The 24,421-nt window shown below is 35.9% G+C and overlaps 1 protein-coding gene across 1 annotated transcript in view; it reads left to right on the top strand.

Annotated features, from left to right (window-relative positions):
- KDM4C (lysine demethylase 4C) overlaps positions 1-24,421 on the top strand; it is a 252,376-nt gene that overhangs the window by 213,111 nt on the left and 14,844 nt on the right. Inside the window, exons 18-19 of the mRNA XM_058043746.1 lie at positions 5,398-5,583; positions 13,200-13,370. Of these exons, the coding sequence (XP_057899729.1) occupies positions 5,398-5,583; positions 13,200-13,370 (357 nt within the window). The remainder of the gene's footprint in view (positions 1-5,397; positions 5,584-13,199; positions 13,371-24,421) is intronic.

Below are 24,421 nucleotides of genomic sequence, written 5' to 3'. Positions count from 1 at the left end.
CTCCCTGCCAAAATTAAGTGCTGACTTTGTATTCTAAAAGATAGTTATGCAGACAACATGTGCTCACTGATCTGCAGATAATGTGTCAAACGTCTTCATCGTATTCATCTTCTGACTGTGCTACGCATCATTAACAAATCTTTGTGCCAGTACCAACCCTTGCTGTAATCTTTGTCACTTTTATTCCATGTTCTGGCTTTGGAATGGAGAAGAAAAAGATTAGTTTCACTGTGCATTTTATATTGTAAGTCTCAGGTTATAACAGCTGATAAACTGATGAACCTCCTTCTGCCAATATTCTCTGTAAAATCTTCACTCTGTTAAAAATCTGTGCGTATCTATGGGTAGTATTGCTTACAAAAGGGCTGACTTCTCATATCTAGGGTGTGGTTATACATAGTAGCAATTTTTGCTTGTCTGGTAATATAAATTCTGAGACAAAGTAGGCTCATTATAAAATGAAGATATGATAAAGCAGACATTATAGAAAAAAAGAGGTGATTTTTCATTCATTTTCTTAATTTTTCAGTAGTGTCTCTGTCTTATTATTTCAAATGATATATAGAAGACAGAAAGCCAGCAAATATATAAAAGAGGGTGAGAATATACAAATCAGTTACTGACTAGTAGTTACTAACCATCTGCAGAGCACCACCAGCAGCAGAACTCTTATGGAATGATTTTTAGTAGTATTTAGTAGTATTTGAGTTTCTCTTGAAATAGCTTCTTTTTGTAGCATTTAATGCTTTACTGCAGTGAACTCCTTCACGTAAGTAATTTTGATTGCCAAGACATAGAGATAATTTTGGGGAGAAATTAGTACTCAAAATTGTTTCCTAAAATCCATCCCTGGCTTTTTGCTGCGACCTCAGCTTGTGCTTATTTTCATAAATCCTTCCATCAGAAAACACTGCTACTGTGATTAATTCATGATCCTTTTAGGGACTGGAATTTTATTTGCAAATACCATTTTTTTGAAGGAAGCAATTTCTAAATCTTTAAATAAGGATGCATAAAAATTATTATAAAAGTTACCAGTGGGCTGTCTTTTGCAAAATGCTGACATCCGGTTTCCTCAAGCTTGTTCTCTAAAATCCATTCTGTTTATAGATTTGCAGGCTATTAACATTAAAGAGCTATTACGTGATGATGAAATTCATTTGCAGCAGAATATTTTTCTTTTGGGAGGCAAAAAGAGGTCATTTCACAATCTAGAAAATTGCAGTACATTGTTCTGTCCTATATTCTTAAATCTCCAGTTATATAAACAATTTTATTTATTCTCCAATTCATTTTGCGTCTGGATCTCTGATTAAGATTGATCCTCAGTCTCTGCTTTGCACTAATATCTAGCAATCATTAAATCAAAATTACATTCTTCCTAGCTGTCTGGAATTGCTTTAGCTGATAGGAACAGCTGTAGTTTCAAGCTACTGAAAAACTGTCATTTGGGCATTGAATTAGCATTATTGTATTTTAGAAAATGTGTTCATGGTATGTCAAGTTTGTTCATTTCAAAAGTAGCAAACGTACGTACTTAAATACAAGATTAGCCCTGAGAGAGAAGTGTTTAGACCTTTTGATTTGCAGGAATAGTTTGGGATTGGTTCTATTCTATATGATTCCTTAATTTTACAAACTTATGAAAGTCAGAATTTAGGGAAGAGTTGGGGGGAGAGTGAAACCTCAGTCTTCACAGCCAGTAGTTCCCTTTCTTCTCTTGTGATTCTGATGCCTTTTTCCTTTGGTGACTTTCGGTGGGATTGTTTTAATTCTTTTTTGTACATTTTTGTACAGTTTACTACGTATAGCTAATAAACAATTTGGTATGTAGTTCAGCTGATATTCCAAAAGTCTATGCAAAACAGATTTTTTTATAGCTTACTCTACTTTTGGTTTATGTGTTTTGATTTTATTTATCAATTGATGTGCATTGAGTATTCAGTGTATAGTTTCAGATATGAAGGGGTTTTTTCTCTTACATCTGGATGGGGGGCCATGTTGTCTTAATAAAGTTATGCAAGCTGTAGTTTTGCTTGAACACTGGACTTTTCTGTGTACTTTTAAAAATTCGTGGCTCAGTTTGAGAGTCATTGTAAAGCTGAGATACATCTGTGTCACCCTCAATGTCATGCTTGTACAAAGAACACAGCATCTTACATAAAATAAGAAACATATTTCTTTATTTGCAAATCTTGATTACTTTCCTGCGTTCTTGAAAGAAGAATGGTTTTCTTAGTTCTTCTGGTATTCTTTAAGCACAGGGGGGTATTTTTTTATTTTCCTACAAGTACAGTAACATTTTTCCACCTGTTCATATCCATGATTTAATCCATTTGATATCTGAAGAGTGTATGAGTGTAGCACAAAAGATTAATGTGGGTTTGGAGTTAACTGATATAACAATTACCTTCCTTGTATTTGGCAGTGAGATAGATTTATTGCATGTTAAAATGGGATTTTTTCACTTTCATCATGCAAACTTTGGTCTGCATTCACAGAAATACTTATGACCAAGCAGTGTTCCTTTTATATAAGAGTTAATTTGAAACAACTTTATTCTTCATCAAAATTACACCAACATGACTGAAATAAGAATATAGTCAATAGTAATTGGACAGCTTGTTTTTTAATAATTACTTTGTATTTTAATAACTAATTTCAGTACTTTCAAGCTGAAACTCTGAAAAGCATTGTGAGAAATGTTTTCTCATACTATGGCAGTTCATTTGACATGTTCTCATTAAGTTCTCTTAAGGGAGGGATCAAGTTTTACTCTTAATTTCTGAGGATTGGCTATGGCTATGTCATTTAGTTTGTTGCATAGATGTCAGTTTTCCTGACTACATTTCCAGATTCCCTTTCAGCATTTCTTGCTGTCTTGTGTAATATTGCTCTTATTTTTTTACCTTTTCTTCTTCTCGAAAGTAATAAACTTTAAGATATTAATTTAGAAGAGCAGTTGTATGTATATGGAGTTGTAAGTTCATCTTTGTTCTAAAGCTTTACTCACGTAGTGTAGTTTTGGATTTTTGCATTTCCCAAGGTTTTATAACACTTTAGTAAGATACAGGAGAAACTTACAACCACATTTTAACGTTTACATGTTTGCTCCCTTGTGCACGTGCAGCCGGTAATTTAAGGGGACCAGCATTTCCTGCTCTACTGTTACAGTTTCTTTGGTTAACACTAGCTGAGATGTACTTTGTTCCTTTTTTTCATTCTCTGCATTTTGTTTTAACTACATTTTCAGGGTGTTTATTTCAGAACACATGTGGAACTTTTTTGTGTGCGGTCTTGGTTTTGGGGTTTTTTTGCTTGGTTGTGTGATTGTTTGGGGTTGTGGTTGGTGGTTTTTTCTTTGTTTGGGGGTTTTTTAATATTCGTAAGTGCTTTGGTCTTTCTTCTTCCATTAACCTGATTGTTGACTTTGTGTATATCTGTATGAAAAAGCATTCAAGAGGACCTCTGTTATTTATATGAACTCAGTATCTAGGTATTACACATACTAGATTTCAGTTGTATTTTCTATCTGGAATTTCCACTTAGTAGGTTCTGAATACGTATATATAAAAGAAATCTCTAAGCTCCCTTGGAAAACAGTTACTCCACCTACCTGAAAATGATCTCATTTGCACATGAATACAAACACACAACAAGATATCAGCCCATGAGCGAAATTTCTGAAATATTTCTTTTAAGGCAAATTGTCTTTACCGCTTACTAGTGTTTAAACCAAATGGTGCTACAGTAGAGCTGAATTCAGGTCCTTTTAGTGAGTGATAGCTAAAATTTTTCCCTAATTTCAGAGGCACTACTCTTCATTTCTGCTTGTGCAAAGCCATGCAAGCAGTTCACTTTCAAAGGGTGAACATGAGGGCAGAACTTGAATAGTTCACATTCAGAGTAATGCAGGAACTAGAACCAGTGAGCTTGACAGGGCTAGCCCTTACCAAAAGTATTATTTCTGTCACAAACTGCATGCCAGAAGCCATTGAAACTATTTAAGTGCTGAATTATACAATAAAATTTCTTATGGTTTTAAGCAGAATATGAAAATCAAGAAACAATGGAGAATAAAGTTCTTTGGTTACCTCTGAATAAGAATTAGATGTGAGTTAACAGTAAACACTTTGAATTACTAATCATGCAGCAAAACCACCCCAAAATTATTTTTACTTATGTTCTCAGCAGATGAGTGTGTTTAGCAATTTAGTGGGCAGCAAATTTAGAAGAAATGGAATTAAGCAATATTCTGAGTATGTTTTATTGAATTTATTGTTTTGTGTCATTGCATAAAATGTGTTTATAATAGCTGAGATAATTTCTTGAACATCATTAGCATTTGTATTTTTGTTAGCCACGATGAGAGATATCAGAGGATAATTCTCATATGTGATATAAAACAGTTGTCCATAGAAGTTACTGAAGTAATATTCTGTCTAGTATGCTTGCTAATGCCTCATAGTGGCAAGGTACAGTTCATCTTGTACTGCCTTTTTTAGTATATTAGAACGTACTAGTCAGACTTAGTTTATGTATCTTATATCCCTTTGTCTTCTTTTCCTGTTGGCTCATTACCTGTGCCACTTACAAAAGAGTGACATTGTTTTGATGTGGTCTTCTTCTTGGCAAAAGGGAAAAAACCCAGTGTGTCTTGGTACCAGTAAGGCTGTTGACATGATGTTTGAATATATGGCATGAGGAAATACAGCCTACTGTATTGACATTATGTTAAATACTCAACCAATAAAAACCAGGATAAAAAATAAAAATGGTCTTAGGAACAGCCTTCAGCTGTACAATTATGCAAAGGCTTGAAATAAAATGTCTCTAACTTAGAGGCGATTTATCCTCTGTTATAGGCTATCTGAGGATGTTGTAGAAACTGTTTCCTGAATGTGTTATATTAGCCATTTTACAAAGACATATATATTTAGTCTAGCTTCATAGTAGGGAGCTAAGTCAAATGACATGTGGAAGTCCTGTTTAGCCTGACATTTCAGTTGCACCTATTCTCTTTATTTTTGAGTCTTGTTGTTGTTTTTAGTCAAATAATGTAAAGGGTTTTGGATTTATGAATTTTAGGAGGAATAGGTTAATTTTCAGAGTATGGAATTTAAAATTAAACTTTTAAACATCTATCTGTCTATCTAGCTCTGTGTTTTCTTGCTGTAGCATTGGAACACATTTAGATAAAAAGGCAAAAATGGTATGTATTAATTGTATTACTAAGTTGCCTTGTAATTAGTAACTGCTGTTCCTTTCACTGTGGATATTGCAAGATAAAAAATGTATTCATTTGATCACAAATAATTTTTTGGTCTTTGAGTTACTTGCAGGAGTCATTGAAGTTGGAGTAATACAGAAAATATTCTGTTTATTTTGCTCCTACAGAAATGTATCTTCTGCAGGCACAGAGTTAAGAAAATCTCTGGTGCCTGCATTCAGTGTTCATATGGACGCTGCCCAGCATCCTTCCATGTTACCTGTGCCCATGCTGCAGGAGTGCTGATGGAACCTGATGACTGGCCATATGTTGTCTACATCACATGTTTCAGGCACAAGATCAGCCAAAATGTGGTAAGAAATACATTTTCTTATTTGTTAAAAAATGGAATTGCAGAATTAAAGTACGTTTCTAGAGAAAATGAAGGAGAGAATCCACACTAAGTATTATCATAATTCTATCATACTTTCATGCATAGCAGTCTTTTACAGCTTGAAGGATTTTCGTTATGCTGTTACCTGGGAGAAGTTATACCTGATATGCCTAACATGTTTTTTAATTTAAAGTCCTTGTTGAGTATATTGTTTTGACAGCCAGAACAAATCTCTGAGTTCTCTGTTTTGTTAACCTGAAGTGTATTATAAATACCCAGATTACAATATCTTACAAATACTCACAGATCCTGTGAGGTAATGGATGTGGTGTATATATAAAATCTTTGTTCTGCAGCCAAAGAGTCTCTTGAAAATATTCAATTATAATTATTCTGTCATCTGGCAAAGTAACACTGGCATGCCATGAAAATTCATGTTATGACTGCCTTTTTATTTCTATTATGTGCTGAGGAAGAGCCTTTAATTTTAGATGAGACACAATCAAGAATTAGTTTAGTGTCTTTTACTTGAATAAATGGTTAGGATCTCAGTTAAGAGAGAACTTAGACTATTCATCTTGGGCTTTTAAAGCTGTATTTTGCTTCCTAGCAAACCAGAAGGATTTAACGTAGGCTTACTAAGGAAAAATCTTGGAAAATTAGTCAAGTTGCAATTTTTTTTCTCCTTTATGCATTGGAAATGAAAGGCATAAACCCAGGTAATGTCTGTATCATAGATGTTGATCTCTCAAGAACTTGTCAGTGAATCATTGGTCTTAATGACAAGACTTAATAAGACTACTGAAGGGTAGGATTTCTTCCAAGTGTACTAAATTAAAATGCCTCCCAACTGGAGTAACCAGTCCTGAGTATTCAAGTTGCAGGTGACATTTTTTAAAGGGAGACATATTGTTCATCCCTGTTTAAAATTTCCATAGAATTGTTATTTTTTATAATACTTTTGTTTTCCAAAATGAACACATTAAATCAGCACACTTAATGTGGTTTTAATTTCTTACAAACATTTCCCAAGAAAATTAGTTTGATTTGAAAAACAAACAAACTTAAACTTCTATCTGTACAGGCAGTTTAAGATACTGTACTTGGAGGTTTTGGGGGAAAAAAAAGAAGGTTGAAAATTACTAGATTAAATTCATGGCCAATAAAAATAGTGCCAACATTTCCCAAATGTTTTCTAATATCTTTTTGACACAAGTCTTTATAATCTAGGTAGTGAGATTTGCATCAGTCCCGTAAATTCCATGCTTTCTTAGTGATTTTCTTGACCTATATTAGGTAGTTTAGAAGAAAAGAAATCCCATCAACTATGGAAAAAAACCAGGATTTTGTGTGGCTATTGCTTAAGGGATTGTGTGAAGGACATAGAAAGTGTTTTGGAATGAGACTATTACATCTTTTCATGAAACTCAGCACTAACTTTTTGAAAAGATTCACTGTTATTACCCTTTTTTCCCCCACTGGCTCAGCTAAAAGTCAGGTTCGCAGAAGAGAAATAGAAGTTAAGTTTTTGTGTTTTCAATTGGGCCAAAATTTGGAAAGAGCAGATACTTTGTTAAAGAATGTTTTTCTGTAAAATTCTTATCTTACTCCTCAGACAAATGAGATTGCCATATGTTTTTAAATGCTTGGGTTTATACTCTGTCTTTTGGATAATTAATCTAATCACATCTTTAAGCCTTCAGAAGTTTTCTCACCATTGGTTCTCTTGGTATGCTTTTCTTAGCTTTTAGCTGTTCCTTCATGCAGAAATAACATCGCTCTGCACCATTAGGCATAGCAATGTATCTTACTTCTAATCAACTTCTTGTTTGCCTGTTGTTTCAGTTTCCTGGCTTAGAAGCAGAACAGGAAATCATGCAGACTGAAATATTATACTCACTTAGCAAATTTTTACAGGAGTCAAATAGATTATCTTGTCAGTAGGAAAAAAAAATCTCTTCTGGTATTTAGCAGAAAGCATTGTTCCTAAAGCAAGGACACTATTATTTCTCCTATTTCAAGAAAAAAAAATTGTCTGATTTTTTATTAATATAGACTCTAAATATTGTATCTAAATGCTCAGTGACTACCTTGGTACTAACTTGGTGTTTGCTGCTTTCTTCAAGCTTAAAATAAAAAAAAACAAAACCCAAAAACTCAACAATCAAAGTATGACTTTTGGGCACTAGGAAAAATTGTGGCATATACCTATAGTGGTATTTTAATATGTGAATGAATGAGGATTTTCAACAAAAAAGGCCTACCTAAACAGATAAATGTGTATTATTACTATTATTAGCAGATCTCTTCACCCCAAGCAAATGGGTATTGTAGTGAGGATGTAGAGTATGCATCCAACTTATTTATGCCTGTGAACTCAAGCACAATTTTTCAACATACATTCATAAGCCTTTTTCACTGGGGATCAGGTTTTGTATTGTCTTCAGTATTTTAGAGTGCCTTTTTGTTGTCAGTCATTGAAAACACAGGTGGGGTCTTCTGAAGAAAAATCCTCAAAGAGAAAATCAAAAGGGAAAACAATAATCCTTGAATTCATCTGATGCTACCAAATGGAGTAAATAAGAACTGGAGTTTTTAAATGTTTGTATGACTTTTCAAAAGTATTTTTCCATGTTCATAGATTCAAAACTAAGCCTACCTCTTATATTTGCTGAAGGTATAGCTTTAGAAATAACACAAAAATTTGCAAGCAGAACAGTTTTTTCTATATGAAGTGTTTTGGGTGTTTTCTGTCATTGCCTATGTTATTTTTTGTGTAAATTGGACTGTCAATATGCAAGGAGGGCTCTGTGATTTGGTACTTACAGGTTGTGGTTTGGATTTTTTTTCCTTTTTTTCTTCTTGACTGTGCTTGTTTCTGAGCAAGAAGCATATCCCTCACACATTTCTGTCATCAAAACTGCAAGAACATGTGGAAGTACAGTTGAGAATAGGTGCCGGAGATGGATTTGTTTTGATTAAAAGAACTCATTCATACACAAGAGTGTGAGAAAAAGGAGTTGAATGGAACTGTTCTAACTGAAAAAAAAATAAACCCAACCCCAAAAGATCCATATAAGCCCTGCAGATCAGAGGAAGTCAGCTGGACACACACCTATACGTCCAGCTATTTCCTTTGGAAATTGTGAACAAAAGGGGCTATCTAGACAGCCCTAGTAACATTTTCAAGAATAATGATCTTTAGAAGAGGCAAAGACAGGAGCTGCAAATACCTGCTGTTGCTGGTTTTGGAGCTACTCAAAATTATCTTCTACTATTGTCTGCCAGTTGTTAACCTCTGTAGCAAATAGGGAATGGAGGGATGCTGTCCAGTGGAAGCCGTAGATCCTTTTTCTGTTGAATACCTTAGTGATGGAGTGTCATTGTTTTGTCACTGTCTGCTAACTACTGTCAGCCCCTAAACATCTCAGAAAGACTAAGCCATGCCTTCAAAAGGACATGTTATTCAAAAATCATGAGCTGGATTATTTTTGAAATGTCATGAATAATTTCTATGCTGAAATTGGAATTCCAAGGAGGAAATGAGACATGAGATTTAGGTTCTGATATGGAATAAGTCTCAGATCTTCTAGGATCCTCCATTAAAAACTGTAGCCTGAGAAAGTTTCTAGGTATTTAGATATACATCAGATATCTACTTCATGATGTTATTATGAATTCACATTGACATAATTTATGTTTTTAAGGCTTTTGTTCCCTGCCATATAGAAAATGAAGGAGAAAGAAATTTTCCCTTTTAAATTTTGAAGTCTGCACACAGAAGGGGAGATTATCTTTCTTTGTATCTGGTTGTTTTCTGTATTTCTGCCACTACCTTAGTTTATTCTTGGCTTTGGTACCATTAAAGAAAATCATGCTTTTAAACTACAGCTTTCTCAATAATCTGATAACTACCACAGCTGTTTCTTTAATCTGATAGACTCCCTTATATAACAGCTGTCCTTTCTGATCAAAAAATTGCATTCTTAACGTCCATGAATTGTTAAGATTTTCTGTCAGGAAATGTTTTCTGGGACATGCAATCAATTACAGATTGTACTTGTGAATATGTTTTTCTGGGAAATAAATTAAGAATCCTATGAAGATAACTTACTAAAAAATAATCTCCTTGAGCTAGAATGCGTTTTTGGGTTTTATTATTTTTCTAATGAGAAATGGCATTCCTTCTCTGAAAATTTTATCATTAAATCAATCTGCGTTGTCTCTTAAAATATTGTAATTTGCCCTCCATCTTCTCTGAAGAGTTACATCTTCTTTTGGAGAAGATTTAAACCTTTTAATAGAGCAATATCTCTTTGGGTTTCTGTAGTAGAATACTTTTTCTATTATCTCATAGAAATAAATAAATTAATAGTCTCTAGTTTACATCTGAACCACCTCTGCCCCCACCAAAAGCCAAATATAATAAAATAAAAAATTGAAAGATAAATGAACATGTATGTTTACATATGTTTCAAGATTGGATAAAACATGCTTATGGATATTTTATTGCTTCTATGATAATATCAGTCAATTGCTATTTATGTTGTTAATTTTTATACTTAGTCTATCTATAGACAGTTAAATTGAGGAAGAAATAATTTTATTATACATACAATGGTTAAGTAATTTGTGGGTATGCTGAGAACATTATTTCTAGGTGCACTTGGAAATGCTTTAGGAACATCATTGAGTTTTACTATCTAAGGTGACCTCAACTAAATCCTACAAATGTCTGTGACAGGCAGAGCCCTGACACACAGATGGAATAGTGTGTGTGTGTGTATATACATATATATGTATATATATATATACTATATAGATAACCCTAAACTTACTCCAGCTAATATTAACAAAACTGCAATGGGGTGACACAATTTATTAAAGATCGCATTTGCAGTTGGTGACCAACAAGAGATTATATCCTACCAGTGATAATCTGCATTTTGTTTTATTTTTTTGCAGAATTCTGGTTATTTTTTATGTATCAGATTGGATAGTAATTAAGGTTTTCTGTCTGCTTTTTTGGATTTTCTTCATGATCTCTAATAGGCAGTTGTTTTACCAGTGTGAGGTCCATTTCAATAGAAGTAGATGATAGTCTGTGATACATCGTGTAATTGGTTTTGATCAGTTGTTGGGATGTCACTGGGGCTGAGTACAAAAAATCACACCTGATAATCTTAACAAAATTACAAATACAAAAATTACAGTGATTTCTACTAGGCAAAATAGCATCATTGTTACCAATTTTTACAATAGCACAAGCAGTTCTCAAGCACACACATCCTTTACCAGTATATACGAGCACAGTTTTCTGATCAGTGGCTGGATAAATCTTGAAGTGGCAAATACTCTGTTCAGTGTCAAGACACACATCTTGAACATTAATAGTATCACCCCCTTCCCGTATGATCAGAGCTGCTGTTGCCTACATCCTGCATCCATACTGTGCTTGTATACAACTGAAAGCTAAAGATACATTATCTTGAACTGTACTAAGTGCTTCTACTAACTTGTGGTCTTGGTCCCCGGCCTTTTCCCACTTTGGCAGTACTTTTGAAAGCTGCCACTGGCTAGTTCCTGTTGCCAATGGAGATGACTGTGAAGGCTGTTTCAATTTTGCTAAGCCATCTGCTGCAGTGGCCAGCTTGTTCATCAGTATTTCTAAATCAATTCCATTTAAAACTCCTAATCCTGTTCCTAATGTCCCAGTTAGATCCTTTCTTATTCTGCTCCTGAGGTGTACTTGTCTTTGTAATGATGTTCAGCTTACAGAAATGGCACAGAATACTTGTACTTGCTATGCCCTTAGTTTTCAGGAGCAGAGAGGTTTAAAAATTATAAATCCCATAAATAGATCCAAGAAGGAAGCCCAATAGTGACAAGAAGTCAACGCAAAAACAGAAGTCTTTGAGTTTAGGGTGGGTTTTTCCTCTTACTCCAAAGCATTCGCTTTACTGCTAATACTCAAAATCTAACTAAAAGAACTGATGCTGTATAGTAGAGGTGGCCTTTGAGTCCTAGTAAAATATCAGTATTGTACTTGAATATCTGTATATAGGCCTTGCCTCAGTAGATCCCAGTTGTTCTTGATGCGCTGGAGCTGCGATGCCCTTCATTGGGCTGCAGCTGTGGCTAGTGAAGATAACTGGGATAAAAGGAGGTGGGTTGGCCAGTCAGGGAGAGCCTTGAAGGAGCCCTGACTAAGAAGGAGTCACGTGCAGAAGGAGTCTGTGCTGTGAAGATCTGCAGCCATAAGAAAACACCGAGTGAAAGTATAGGACTCTAGAAATCTAATAGCAACAGTATGGGACTCTAGAAATATGAATACAGCAATGCTGTTCTTTATTCTCTTCAATTCTACTAATAAAAATCCTACAGCTGTAGATTTTCCAGATTTTAATAAGACAGTTTTAAGACTATTGTATTGACTGAAAAATTTACTGCCTTTGAAGGTTTCAAAAGCAGTGCTAGGAAATTTGATGATTACTTTAGTGTGGACTATGTATAAAAGTATTCTTTTACAGTTTATATAAACATTTCTAATAAAATATAGGTATTCCAGTGTACATGCATCTTACATAATTAGAAATCTTCAACTCTTTAGGTGTAGCCAAACTCACAGTAGCTCCCCTTTGCGTAAAAACAGTGGACCTTTGTGAGATACTGAGTAGTTAAGCTTATAAGAAAGAAGTGCCTTCTGTGTGACTTGGATGAGAAGATACTGATTTTATATTTCCTGGTAAAGAAGGTTGCTTTTAAAGTGGAAGGTTCATAGGGATACAGTAGTTGGGAGCTGAGATGTAACAGTTGACTGTATGTGTGAGCTTCTAAATGATTGCCTTCCTACAAAGTTCCATTGTTTTTATAGTTATAGCATCCATCAATTAGTTATTGATGTAGAATGTTTGCATTGTTTAAACTCTGCTACTCTTCTTATTTATATAATTAGCACTGGAGAATTGTAAGTGAAAAATGAAAAAAAAATTGTTGCTGATATACTATGCAAATAACTGATGAAGAATGATCAGTGCTGTTTGAAGCTTTACAGCAAAAGCTCTGCACAATGTGGATTAAGAAGTTCCTCACATACACTGCTGTAGACAGCTCTGGCTAGAGCTGGATATGCGTTTAGTTATTGCATCTCACTGGGCAAAATTTCATTTTATTATGTGGAATCATACAGGAATCCAGTACTTCAAAATCTCATAATTTTAAAAAAATCACAACCATACTCTTGGTTCATCACACCTTATGTCTTCAGAAAAACTCTACAAATTATCCTGCAGACAAAACTAGCAATTTTTTTCTAATTATATACTATTGATGGAATGCAGAACAGTTTTAAGGCATCAGTTGTGGAAATATGCTTTGATGTAGTATTCTTCAGATGTCATTTGTTTTCCAACAAAGTGGAGAAATTTTGTAAGTAAAAGAAATTATGTTAACATGATTGAATTAAATTAATTTAATTTGAAATTTTTATCTTGAGTGCTCAGCAGTTATCAACCCTGTTTTTACTCTGATAAATTTTTTATGAATAAGCTGGTATTTTAAATTTATTTTTTCTTTTAAATTCTTTTTTTTTTCAAGAGAGCTAAAGTATGCGGGAAAGCCATTACAGTTGGGCAGACAGTCATCACGAAACATAGAAATACACGATACTATAGTTGCAGAGTCATAGGAGTGACGTCTCAGATTTTCTATGAAGTCATGTTTGATGATGGCTCCTTCAGTCTGGATACTTTCCCTGAAGACATTGTAGTAAGTACCTTCTCAGATTCCTATTCATTCTTGTTTGTTTTCTTGATTTTTTGTTTTGGGGTGGGTTTTTGTGGTATTTGATTGGTTTTCTTTTTTAAGTTAGAGAGTTGGCATCTCTTGAACTAATTCCTATGACTTTGAGAACATAACATCTTAACATTTAGTTCATGTTTGTTGCTTTAACTGCTGAGAATTATTATTTTCTAATGGGCTTCCAAGCTTTGGTTGTTCTAGTCTTTGCCATTTGAACAAATGAATCAAGAATAATCGTTGAAAATCTTTTCATTAAATAAGAAATATGTATTTAATTAAGAATATGAAAGAGGGAATTCCATATATCTTTCTCTGTCACTTAGAGATAACCTGTAAAAATTCCTTGCAGAATAGAAAACTTCTGCTGTAAAGAACAGCTTCTGAAGAACGGTTCTTCAGACTCTGTTTTAACAGCTTATTTACACTTCCTGATATTTAGTGAGATTACATTAGTAGTGATAAAAATCATTAGGGAAAAGATAGTAGTTTATCTATGTGTAGTATAGTGTATTACATTTTCAAAAGGCAGCTGAGATTTTGATTTCCCTTATGCACTTACATGAATTACCATGGCTCTCGTAGCTGTTAAAAACCACATTGTGCACACAGCACAAATGAGCAAAATTTGCAGTTGGAGAAAGATTCTGTTTCCCTCCATGTCTGCAATGAATACTTTGGATGTTAAGCTTTGTGGTGTTCATCAAGTGCCCTTTGACATCTTTCTCATAATGTGACTCTAATCCTCATTTACCTTCATGATGCTCTTGAGTCTTTTATGTGCTAAGCTAGTACTTCCTGCTAACTTCCAGAAGTAAAAGCCTCCAGGGACCACTGATAGGCAGAAGTGCTGTTTGTTGCAAGACCACTTTTCACTTAGTCCTGTTCAGTATTTTGTGGAGAAGAGCCTGGCTTACAGAGCAGCACCAGAGAGTGCTGGCTTTGCAGCTCAAGGGATACAGCTCCTAGGAGGACTCCACATATTTCTCCTGTGAAAGTCTTTGAGCTCTTCTGCTTTTTGCAGACCTAATATTTTCCTGAGAGGAGCGTTAACTGACAGATATCAGTAGAAATGATACTGTTGTTCTTGGAAGCTTCTTAGTTTTTGAAAAGTCTGGCATCTTTTTTAAAATATGGTATTTGAGAGGATGCATTTTAGATCAGTGCTTGGAAATTGAGCTGTTCTCGTCCCACTGGTCTGAATAGAAGTCAGTCACAAAATCTCTCTTACACATTTTTGAAAATTTTTCCTTTAATATGAAACACTGCAAAAGTCTCTGTTAATGATCAATGATCTTGACATTCTGATTTAGGATGATCAAGATACTAAGTAAATGTGGCTATGTTGTTATTAGAAGCCCCTTTTGTAAGTGCCTGCTGCATCAAGGATCTGGTAAGGCAAAGGTGAAGAAATGCTTGTTGTCCTAGTGGGGAAGTCTGATCTGGAGCTAAGAATAAATTTAATCAGGTCTGGATATGCCTCAGTGCTTCACAGATAGCGAATGAACAACATATAATTGTTTGATGGAAACGTCAAACAAATTTCACATTTCTTAGAGAAATGTTCTTGTATTTTCATTAGACAATATACCTGCAGCAGCTACTGGAACTGCTGAAGAAAGTGGTTCTTTTCTTCTCAGGCTAAAACTTACTAATCTATACAATGTGCGTATCAGGTGTTAGTCCTGCTAGGAGGACTTGTTCATCAAATCTGGAGTAAAAGAAATGTTGCTGCCTGTTGAAGAACTTATCTTTCTAATCTGTTTTCACTTTTCAACCAGCTCACAAAGATAGCAGGAGCTTTTTGTTCTTCCAGGATGTGCTGAATCCACTACATAATTTCAGTTCAGCTCACAATAAACCAGAATTCCAATGTTTGGACACGGTGATTTATTTTTTAGAAGGAAGATAGGGAGCAGCAAAAGTTCAGTCTTGAAGCCTCACGAAACTCTCTTTGTATTCAATAACAACCAAATCAGGGTATACCCTGATCTCTTCTCATGTGTATTTCTCTTGGTTTGTGTTAGCATTTACTAAATATATGAGGTGGGAAGTTATTAAGTGTTTTAACTGTAGACACATATTTAATTTTTTTAATTTCAACATTATTTATTTCTTGAGTGTTATACCTGATTTCTTAGACTAATTACTCCTAAATTACAGGGTTTAAACCTATGAGTTAGCTGTCCAGTATGCTCACCAACCTGTTTTCCTTCAACCCAGAAGGTGTTAGAGGTGTAAAGAAGTATATGGCTACTCCTGGAAGCAACGGCAGGACAAATCCCTCCTGTAGTTCATGGCAAGACTTCAGTAAGGGGGACAGTACATGATATCTTAAAGGACATGAGATGACAACTTTCGTGGTTAGTTTAATGATGCATGGACACAACTAGGGAGTGCATATACTGCAACCCTGAGTAAATGATACCAACAGACAGCATTTATGTGTGCCACTTGCCACTTGAAGTATTAATGCTCTGTAACTTGTCAAACAGCCCCTTGCACAGCACCAAGGCCAGATGTCAGTTCACAGATTATGCATCAGGATAATCATGAGTCCTTTGGTCTCATCATTTAGGGGAGGGTATTGCACAATTCCTTCATTTTTTGTTTGTTTGGTTTGGTTTGGTTTGTTCATTTGTTTGTTTTGTTTTTTGTTGGTTTGTTTTTTTTTGTTTTGACACCTAATGGCTATTGCACTGGCATATCATAGAATTTTGCTAGAAGTTATTACTCTTGGTATATAGCTAGAAGATTTATTTGTTTCTGTATATATTGTGGCTGCCAATATGTTTTATATACATATATGTGTAAGATTTGGATGAAGTTGTTCCCATGTTACCTTACTAAAATCACAGAAGAACAGGGAGGCTTAGGCAGTATCCATGTTTGGGGGAGATGGATACCACCATATTATATTGATTGCAAGGAAGAAAAAAAAATAATTGTGGAGTGAAGCTCACTTTGAGTCTATTGAGAGGTCTGATTACAGGACAGCTGAGCACACAACTCCTGAAGCAGCAAACATCCTTCTAGGCTCTTGCCCTCTTAAATGCCCTGGTCCTTCAGTGATGAGTTTACAGAGAATTCTTCATTGTCGTGGATTCACCTGGTGGTTATGAAGAAAACTAGGTGAACAAAAATGCGTGTAATTGCTGCCATGACATAACCACACTGTGTTTTAGTTTACTTGCAAGTGTATAAATGTTGGTGTTATCCATTGAGAAGGTGAAGTTGCGCTGTGGGTAGTCATGTCCACAGCCCAGAGTGAATTCACTTACTAAAATCTATAAATCAAATTACGTTGTTTTAACATGGTAGCTTATGGAATGCTGCTGAAATTATTCCTTAAAAGTAAGAGCATATTAAGTGTTGATGAAATTAGATATGTTTGGAAGAACAATTGATCCTGTATTCAGGAGTTCATAAGGATTTTTTGCAGAACCACAATCTGGCAATTTTTTGAGGTTCTGATAAAATCCAGAAAGCATCCTCTTTAAAAAAAATATGTATTAGTTCTGGTTAAGGCATTCAGATTACAGCTGTCAAAAGCAGTAATGGGAAATTAATTTTCACAGAATCATATAGGTAGGAAAATACCTTTAAAATCAATTAGTTCAACCATTAACTAATACTGCCAAGGCCACCGCTAAACCATGTCCGTAAGTGCCATCTCTTCATGTCTTTTGACTGCAGCCAGGGCAGCCAGTTCCAGTGCTTGATAACTCTTTTGATGAAATTTTTCCTCATTTCCAATCTAAACCTTCACTAAGGCAACCTGAGGGCATTTTCTCACATCTCAGATCACATCTCACAAGGCAGCATTTGTTGCCTAGGACAAGAGACCAACTGGCACCTGGCCTATAGCCTCCTTTTAGGCAGTTGTAGAGAGTAATAAGGTCACCCCTGAGCCTTCTTTTTTCCAGGCTAAACACCCCCAACTGCCTCACTCAGTCCTCACAGGACTTGTACTCCAGGTCCTTCACCAGATCCATTGCAATTCTCTGGACACACTCCAGCACCTCAATGTCAGTCTTGGAGCAAGGGGCCCAGAACTGAGCACAGGATTTGTGGTGTGGCCTCACCAGTGATGAGTACAGGGGGACGATCCATGTCCTGGTCCTCCTCCTGGCCACACTATTGCTGGTACAGGCCAGGATGCCATTGATGTTCTACAAACCTGGAATGCTGTCTGGGATTACTGTGACTCAAGGGACCCAGCACTTATTGTGGTTGAACCTCACACCACTGGCCTTGGCCCATCAGTCCAGCCTGTCCGGATTCCAGATCCCACTGCAGAGCCTTACACAATCACAGAATCTTCCCTCCAGAAGATCAACACTCCCACCCAACTTGGTGTTTTGCAATCACTAAAATGACTGACCATTCATTTGATCCTGTTGTTCAGGTCATCAGTGAAATTATTGAACAGAACTACAGGACCTAGTACTGTGCCCTGGGGACCACCACTGACCATCAGCTCCCAGCTGATGTAATTACACCCACTACTACTTTAAGCCCAGACTTCCAGGAGGTTTTTTTACTCCGTGACCAATGTGCCTGCCCAAACCACAGAAACAGTTTCTCCAGGGGAATGTTGTGTAAAATGCCATTAAAAGCTTTATGAAAGTCCAGGCAGACAACATATATCCCCTTTTCCTTATCTACTAAGCAGGTCACCTTGTTACAGAAGGAAATCCTGTTGATGGAGCAGCGCCTGCCTTTCAGAAACCCCTGCCGGCTGAGCCTCATTGTGTCATTGTACTGCACATGCTGTTTCATGACACTTGGGATGATTTGCTCTATGACTTTCCTTGGCACTGAGGGAAGGTGCCACTTTCCCTGGCGCTCAGTCTGACAGGCCTGTAGTTCCCTGATTTCACATTTTGACCCACCTTGAAGATGGGTGTAACATTTGTCAACCTCCATTCAATGGGACCACCCAAGTTAGCCTTGAACTGCTGGTAAATGATGCAGCGTGGCTCAGCAAACTCTTCCACCAGCTCCCTCAGTACCTCTGGATGGATCCCACCCAGTCCCATAGATTTGTGTGTGTCTAAGTGGTGTAGTAGGTTGCTGACCATTTCCTGTTGGATTGTTGGGGCTTCATTCTGCTGCCTACCCATCTTCAAGCTCAAGGGACTGGTTCTCACAGGACAAGTGGTATTAAAGACTGAAGCAAAGAAAGTGGTTAAGTACCTCAGCTTTTTCCTCATTCTTTGTCATTATGTTTTCCCACAACATCCAGTTAAGGACGGAGATTCCTTTTAGCTTTCCTTTTGGTGTGAATGTTTACAGAAACATTTTTCATTGTCTTTTATGGCAGTAGACAGATTACATTCTAGCTGGGCTTTGGCCCTTGTAATTTTCTCGCTGCATAACCTCACAACATCCTTATAGTTCTGCTGAGCTGGCTGCCTCTTCTTGTTAAGGTGATAAACTCTCCTTTCTTTCCTGAGCTCCAGCTAGATCTCTCTGTTCAGAGATAATTTCAGTTCATTTTTACATGTGTCACATTGCTCCATCCAGCATTTTCCTTGATTTTTTTTCTTTTGGCCTGCCAGTTCTTTTTAAGTGGATGCCACCTTATCTTGAGAAAAAAATCAAGCATGAAGAAAGCACCACCAAGCAGTTAATTTTTTAACGTACCAGCAGTGATACTTGAATCCTTAACAGAATTTTGTTGATACTTATTTCAAGTACCTTCCTGCAGCAGTGGACCCAAGAAAGCCCTCAGTGTGAAGAGAAAATGAGGAGATTAAACTGTCTTTCTGTGTCTATCAATACTTTAAATTTGCCACTCTCAGGAGAGAGAGGAACAGGCCTCTTGAGAACTCTGACAACCAAAGTACTTTACTGAAATTATTACAAAGGCTACAAATTCTTACCGTGTGCACATAGATTTTACAGCATCTAAAATTGTTATTCCTTGCTTTCTTTGTTAAAAAAAGAACAGAAAAAGCCCCAGATTTTAGTTACTAGTATCTTAAGAGAAACCTGCCAGTGTGATAGCAATGTAGTTTAAGAATCTGTTAATGAAATAACCCACAACTATTTTACATGAGGATTTCTTTGCAATCCTGTACTATTCCAGGCAGCAAATGCTCACTTCATATCCTGCAAAATTATGAAATAAAAGTTTTTATATCACATGACCCACTCTATTGTATATGCACTCTACTGTATACATATACTCTATACACTGTGTGTGTAAAGCTGCCAATTCTGTCTGCTTTCATCATGGTCTTACTGACTTATCATGGACTTCCTTACATGATCCTTCCAGCCCACAATATCCCTCACAGGCGTTTGAAACTGTGAAGACATTTATAGCCTTAATAATTACCTGAGACAAGGGGACCTAATTGGGGTAATTTACAGGTGAATAAGTTAGGATGAATCCAGATTGTCCCAAAACAATTGTGTATTATTAGATAAATGAGAGACAGAACAGATTTACTTCCTCCTCTTTTGAGATGCAGAACAAATGGGATTTAGCTGGACAGTTTTTCAAAACTTATTTTCTCCAGGCCAGCTAAAGGGAATACTAGTAGAAAACTGTAATGTGAAATTATTTTGGTGGGACTTTTTGCATGAGCAGATTAGAAAAGGTAGCTTGCTTTTAAGAGCTGTGAGTGTCAGTGCTCAGGATGTAGTTTCAATAACAAAATCTTACTTGCTTTCAGGAACTTCTCTCTAATGACTTTGACCATGACTACTGACTTCCACTGGTGCAGGAAGTGTGTGTCTGCAGATGTGATACTCAGTCAGCTTCTCAGTATCTGTTATGTTAATACATTTACCTCTGCTTTTGAAAAGCCATACTTTTTGAACAATAGACATTTTGAGATACTGGGCTAGCATGTAAGTCTTGAGAGCCCATTTAATGCCCATCTGTATGTTAAAAAAGCAGAAGTTTTGCTTCTAGCCGAGTAATTCCCAAGGGAATTGTCAGAAGAACAGTCCCTAGTCATTCCCTTCTGACAATCTGTCTTAAAAAGAAGACACGTTACTTTTCTTCTATCAACCTTGTCTGGCATTATAAATTACTGAATTCCTGACTAGTTTCCAGCATTTGTTCCTAGTGATTTCTCTTCTGTATACCTTTTTCTCTTTATTCTTCTGACAACTCTTTTCTGCTTGTCTACCTGTTCAAATCAAAGTTTTAAATTGTAGTTTTAGTAGTAGGTGAGTATTTACTGCATCTTTGTGAAAGATCCATTTGATGGCTGGCATACAATAATTGCTTATTGTTCAAGTTTTATTATAATGACATGTACATCTGTAAAAATTGGTAAGGAAATTAGAATGGCTGAATTTCCTAGGCAATCCATAGATTTTGGGTGCACTCCAGTACTGCCATCACCAGCAATTTCTGAGAATGTGTAGTAGGAATGTAATTCATTTCTGAAGGTAGCAAGAGGCTAGATTGTATTTGGTATAAACTTAGTCAAAAGTGGGGATTGTTTTTGTGATGTGCGAAAAGACACATAATGAATTATAATTGGTTTAGCAGCTTTCCAAAAGATTTCTTAGCTGTGACATTGAGTCTGTAAACTCAATAATGTGCAATTCATGTTGGGCTGGTACATTTGTTTTTTGCTGCATTACAATATTGCTGTGTAATTAAACTCACTACTCAGCAAGTTGTATGATTTGATCATTGGCTAGTAATTCTGAAAAATTTTGGAAAGCAAATTTGAGAGCTGCATTACATATTTCAGAAAAAACTTAGGTTTCTTTTTCTGGCTTGATGGATTGGTAGAGATTGTATAGGATTTTACATTCTTGTTCTGTGAAATACTCCAATAATTTTAATATTTATATATGTTATGAAGAATTTACTTTGAGTTTGTGAACAGAGAAAATTTATTTTAACACATTTTTGTAGTTGTGAACTTTTCACTAGATTTACAGATGCTGATACACAGAATGGTATGGTTTTTACATGTGAATAATTGTTTGCATCTTCTGGATACTAATAAAAATTAATTCCTGTTTTGAAAAAGTTAAAATCAAGCTATTTCAAAACCAAAAACTAAGGTCTAAGGCTGCAGATTAAATGATTTTATTCCATTATTTAACTCTTGAAACTTCAAAGCATCAACAGATGTAGTAGTCTTATTTTAATCTAAACCTTGTTGTACAGTACTATGACTCTTGATTTAGGTGAGTCACTTTCACTTTATTATGGGGAATACGAATAATTTTTCTGTTGCTCTTGCTTTATTTTTTCCTATTATAGCAGGAAGACAGACAACTTAATAGATAAGCATAAAAAATGAATATTGAACAGCTAATAGGCAAATTAAAGCCTCAAATAGAAGTATTATCTTTGTACCATTTCCTTGTAGAATAGCCTTTCCCTTTTACGATTAAATGCTTTATGGATCCTAACAATAATGGTGTTAGATGAGTTGAAGTTAATGCCTCACAGGAGAGGTAATGCATAATGCCTTGTAGGAGAAACAAAATGGAAGAGAAATCATTACTGTGCAGTTCATGATAAGATGGCTGACTTTGCAGTGAGGCAGGTGAGAGAAAGAAATATATTGCAACATTTCTTGCGCTTGCAAAGGCAATGTGTGCCCTTGCCTGGGACCACAATGAGTACAGCTGTGATGAGCCTATAGAGCATGGTGAAATCACTAGAATTTGCACAGGAATCTTTGAGGTAAGGTGGGACTGCTGGGATTGGGATAGGAGTGTTTTTTCACCTCCCACCTCTTTTCTGAGGAAATCCAGGAATTGTAGAAATTTTTCATCTGTTAGTTTACAATACTGTAGTGCAGAAGAAGGTTATTACCAGACTTACAGGAGGTCAGTGGAGGAAGTGTTGGCAGACTCATATTTTCTTTCGTGTCTGTGTTGCATCCTAAGGAGGGGACAGGAGCAGCCCATGAGCTGGTCTTTGTACTCGTCCAACTGTAACGGATTTACAAGGAGCAAATATACAGGTGGGCAGGATAGGAGGCACTGCTGTAGCGTTCAGTCTCATCTGACTTTGGTGTAAGCATAAGATAGGATTTTCTGCTGCACTGCAGATCCCTTGTTCCTCATAGCTAATTAGACATCTGGGTGTCCTTGGCAACTTCAGCTTTCTACTGCTGACACTCAGTTTTGTTCCGTAAGAGTGTATTGTACCCTTTAGTGTCCTCTCTTCTGTGCCTTATTACAATGCCCAGTACCACCCTGGACATCCTAAGTTGCATTCTGCAGTAGTTTGAGTTGTTGTCTTCTGGGAAACTGTGTCTATCAATTAGCATTATGCATGAATTTATATTATTAATACTTCACTGAAAGGCAATGCAATGGTTAAAATAGTAACTTTCTGGGCTGGATAGAAAATAAATTTTTAGATTTATGTGAGAATGCATGGTCCCATTTATATTCCAGTTTTCTTTTGTAAAAGCATATATTCACTTTGTAGGAGAACATTCAGTAATATTTTAAAGACAACATATTATACGTCAATTTAAAGTATTTTTATACTCCATTTCGTGATTCAAAGCTAAATTTGTTGAATTACAGTAACTATTCTGTTAATCTCGTGATTTCACTGAATTTATATCAATTCAAGCCCGGAACGGCACTCCTGGGAATCAGGCCTTCTCTTTCAAATGCTAATGCACTGTGTAAATTGCTGTTCCTGTTTAGATAAAAATCTGACTGTGACAAATTAGCTACCACTCTCCTTTCCATTCAAATTGTCTTGGAACATATGAGACCTAATTTTGTGTTGCTAAAAATTTGCATCAACTAGTATATCCTATCAGCTTTGGAAGGAAAACCAGTTCGGCAGTCTCTTGAGATTAGTGGATGTTTCAGAGATTTTCCACAATTTGTTTCTTCACTTGCACTTTAATGGTGTTGGTAGGTATATTCAGTGTTTGCAGTTGTGATGTGGTATTTTTCTGTATGGTCAGCTTTTCTAAATTGGAGGTATTGGTTGTAATTGCATTTGTCATGCTCCTTTTATGAAACAATCACCTGTGTGCAGGACTGTGGAAGCTTAATCACTAGCATTCGTGTTGAAAATTAATATTAGCTTAAGGAGTGTAGTCAGAGAAGAAAATTTGGATGAAGTTCTTTTACAGAATGGTCTTGGAAAGGCCGTTTCCTGATGTTATGGCAACCTTGTGCTTGCTTCTGCACTCCTTCATGTTGAACCATCTTCATCTGGTTTCTGTTGGTGGTACAGGGAGCACTATCTCATTATGTGTACCCTAGTAGCAATGAGGTAGGGTAGTAAATTTACCCAGATCCTAATTTAAGGGGAAAATATAATAGCTAATCCTGCAGTTCAGCTGGAGTAACCATGAAGACTGTATCTGTGCAAAAGCCAAATAATCAGGCCGGGATTTTTTCTTACTTTTTCCTGTTTAAAATCTAGGGACTAGAAACCCACTTTAAGTCTTACCAGTGAAAATCAGATGTAGTTAGCGTGTTTTGTCTGTGTTGTGAGAAGTTACTGATAATTTTGTGATTAACAGAAGAATACTAATTTATTTTAAATTTAAATTAATGTGTTATGAATGCAGTTTGCTGTAAAGTGCATTTCAGTGTCTCAAATAGAAGAGGACAGAGGTTTTCGGTGTTTTGGAGACTGTGCATTAATTTAAAGTTATTTTTCAGAAACCATGACATTTCTAGGATAAAAGTCAATACAATGGCTTTCTCTGTGCAAACTGTGGTTAGATAGACTAACAGTAAGGTTTGAATTATTCTTAGATATTTAGGAAATGCAGGGGATGACAGAAAATGAACAATTTCTGTGTCTCTGATTGATTCTAACAATATGTATAAATTTATGAACACAGCATGATTTAGAGTAAAAATAATATGTAGATAGATAGGAAAGTCAAGTTTAGTGCAATTACAGAATCTGAGTTTTCTCTAGTCAGTCTTTTTAATATCTGCTTCTCTTTGATCTTTGTAACCTCAGGGCTAGATTATGAGCTTTCAGTCCGCCAGGAGGAGGATTAAAATATTGTGCCATGGCCCCTCTGCAGCAGGGGTGG

The sequence above is a fragment of the Melospiza georgiana genome, chromosome Z, assembly GCF_028018845.1.
Source record: "Melospiza georgiana isolate bMelGeo1 chromosome Z, bMelGeo1.pri, whole genome shotgun sequence".
In the NCBI taxonomy this organism is placed as follows: domain Eukaryota; kingdom Metazoa; phylum Chordata; class Aves; order Passeriformes; family Passerellidae; genus Melospiza; species Melospiza georgiana.
This window is presented reverse-complemented; position numbering and strand designations above follow the sequence as displayed.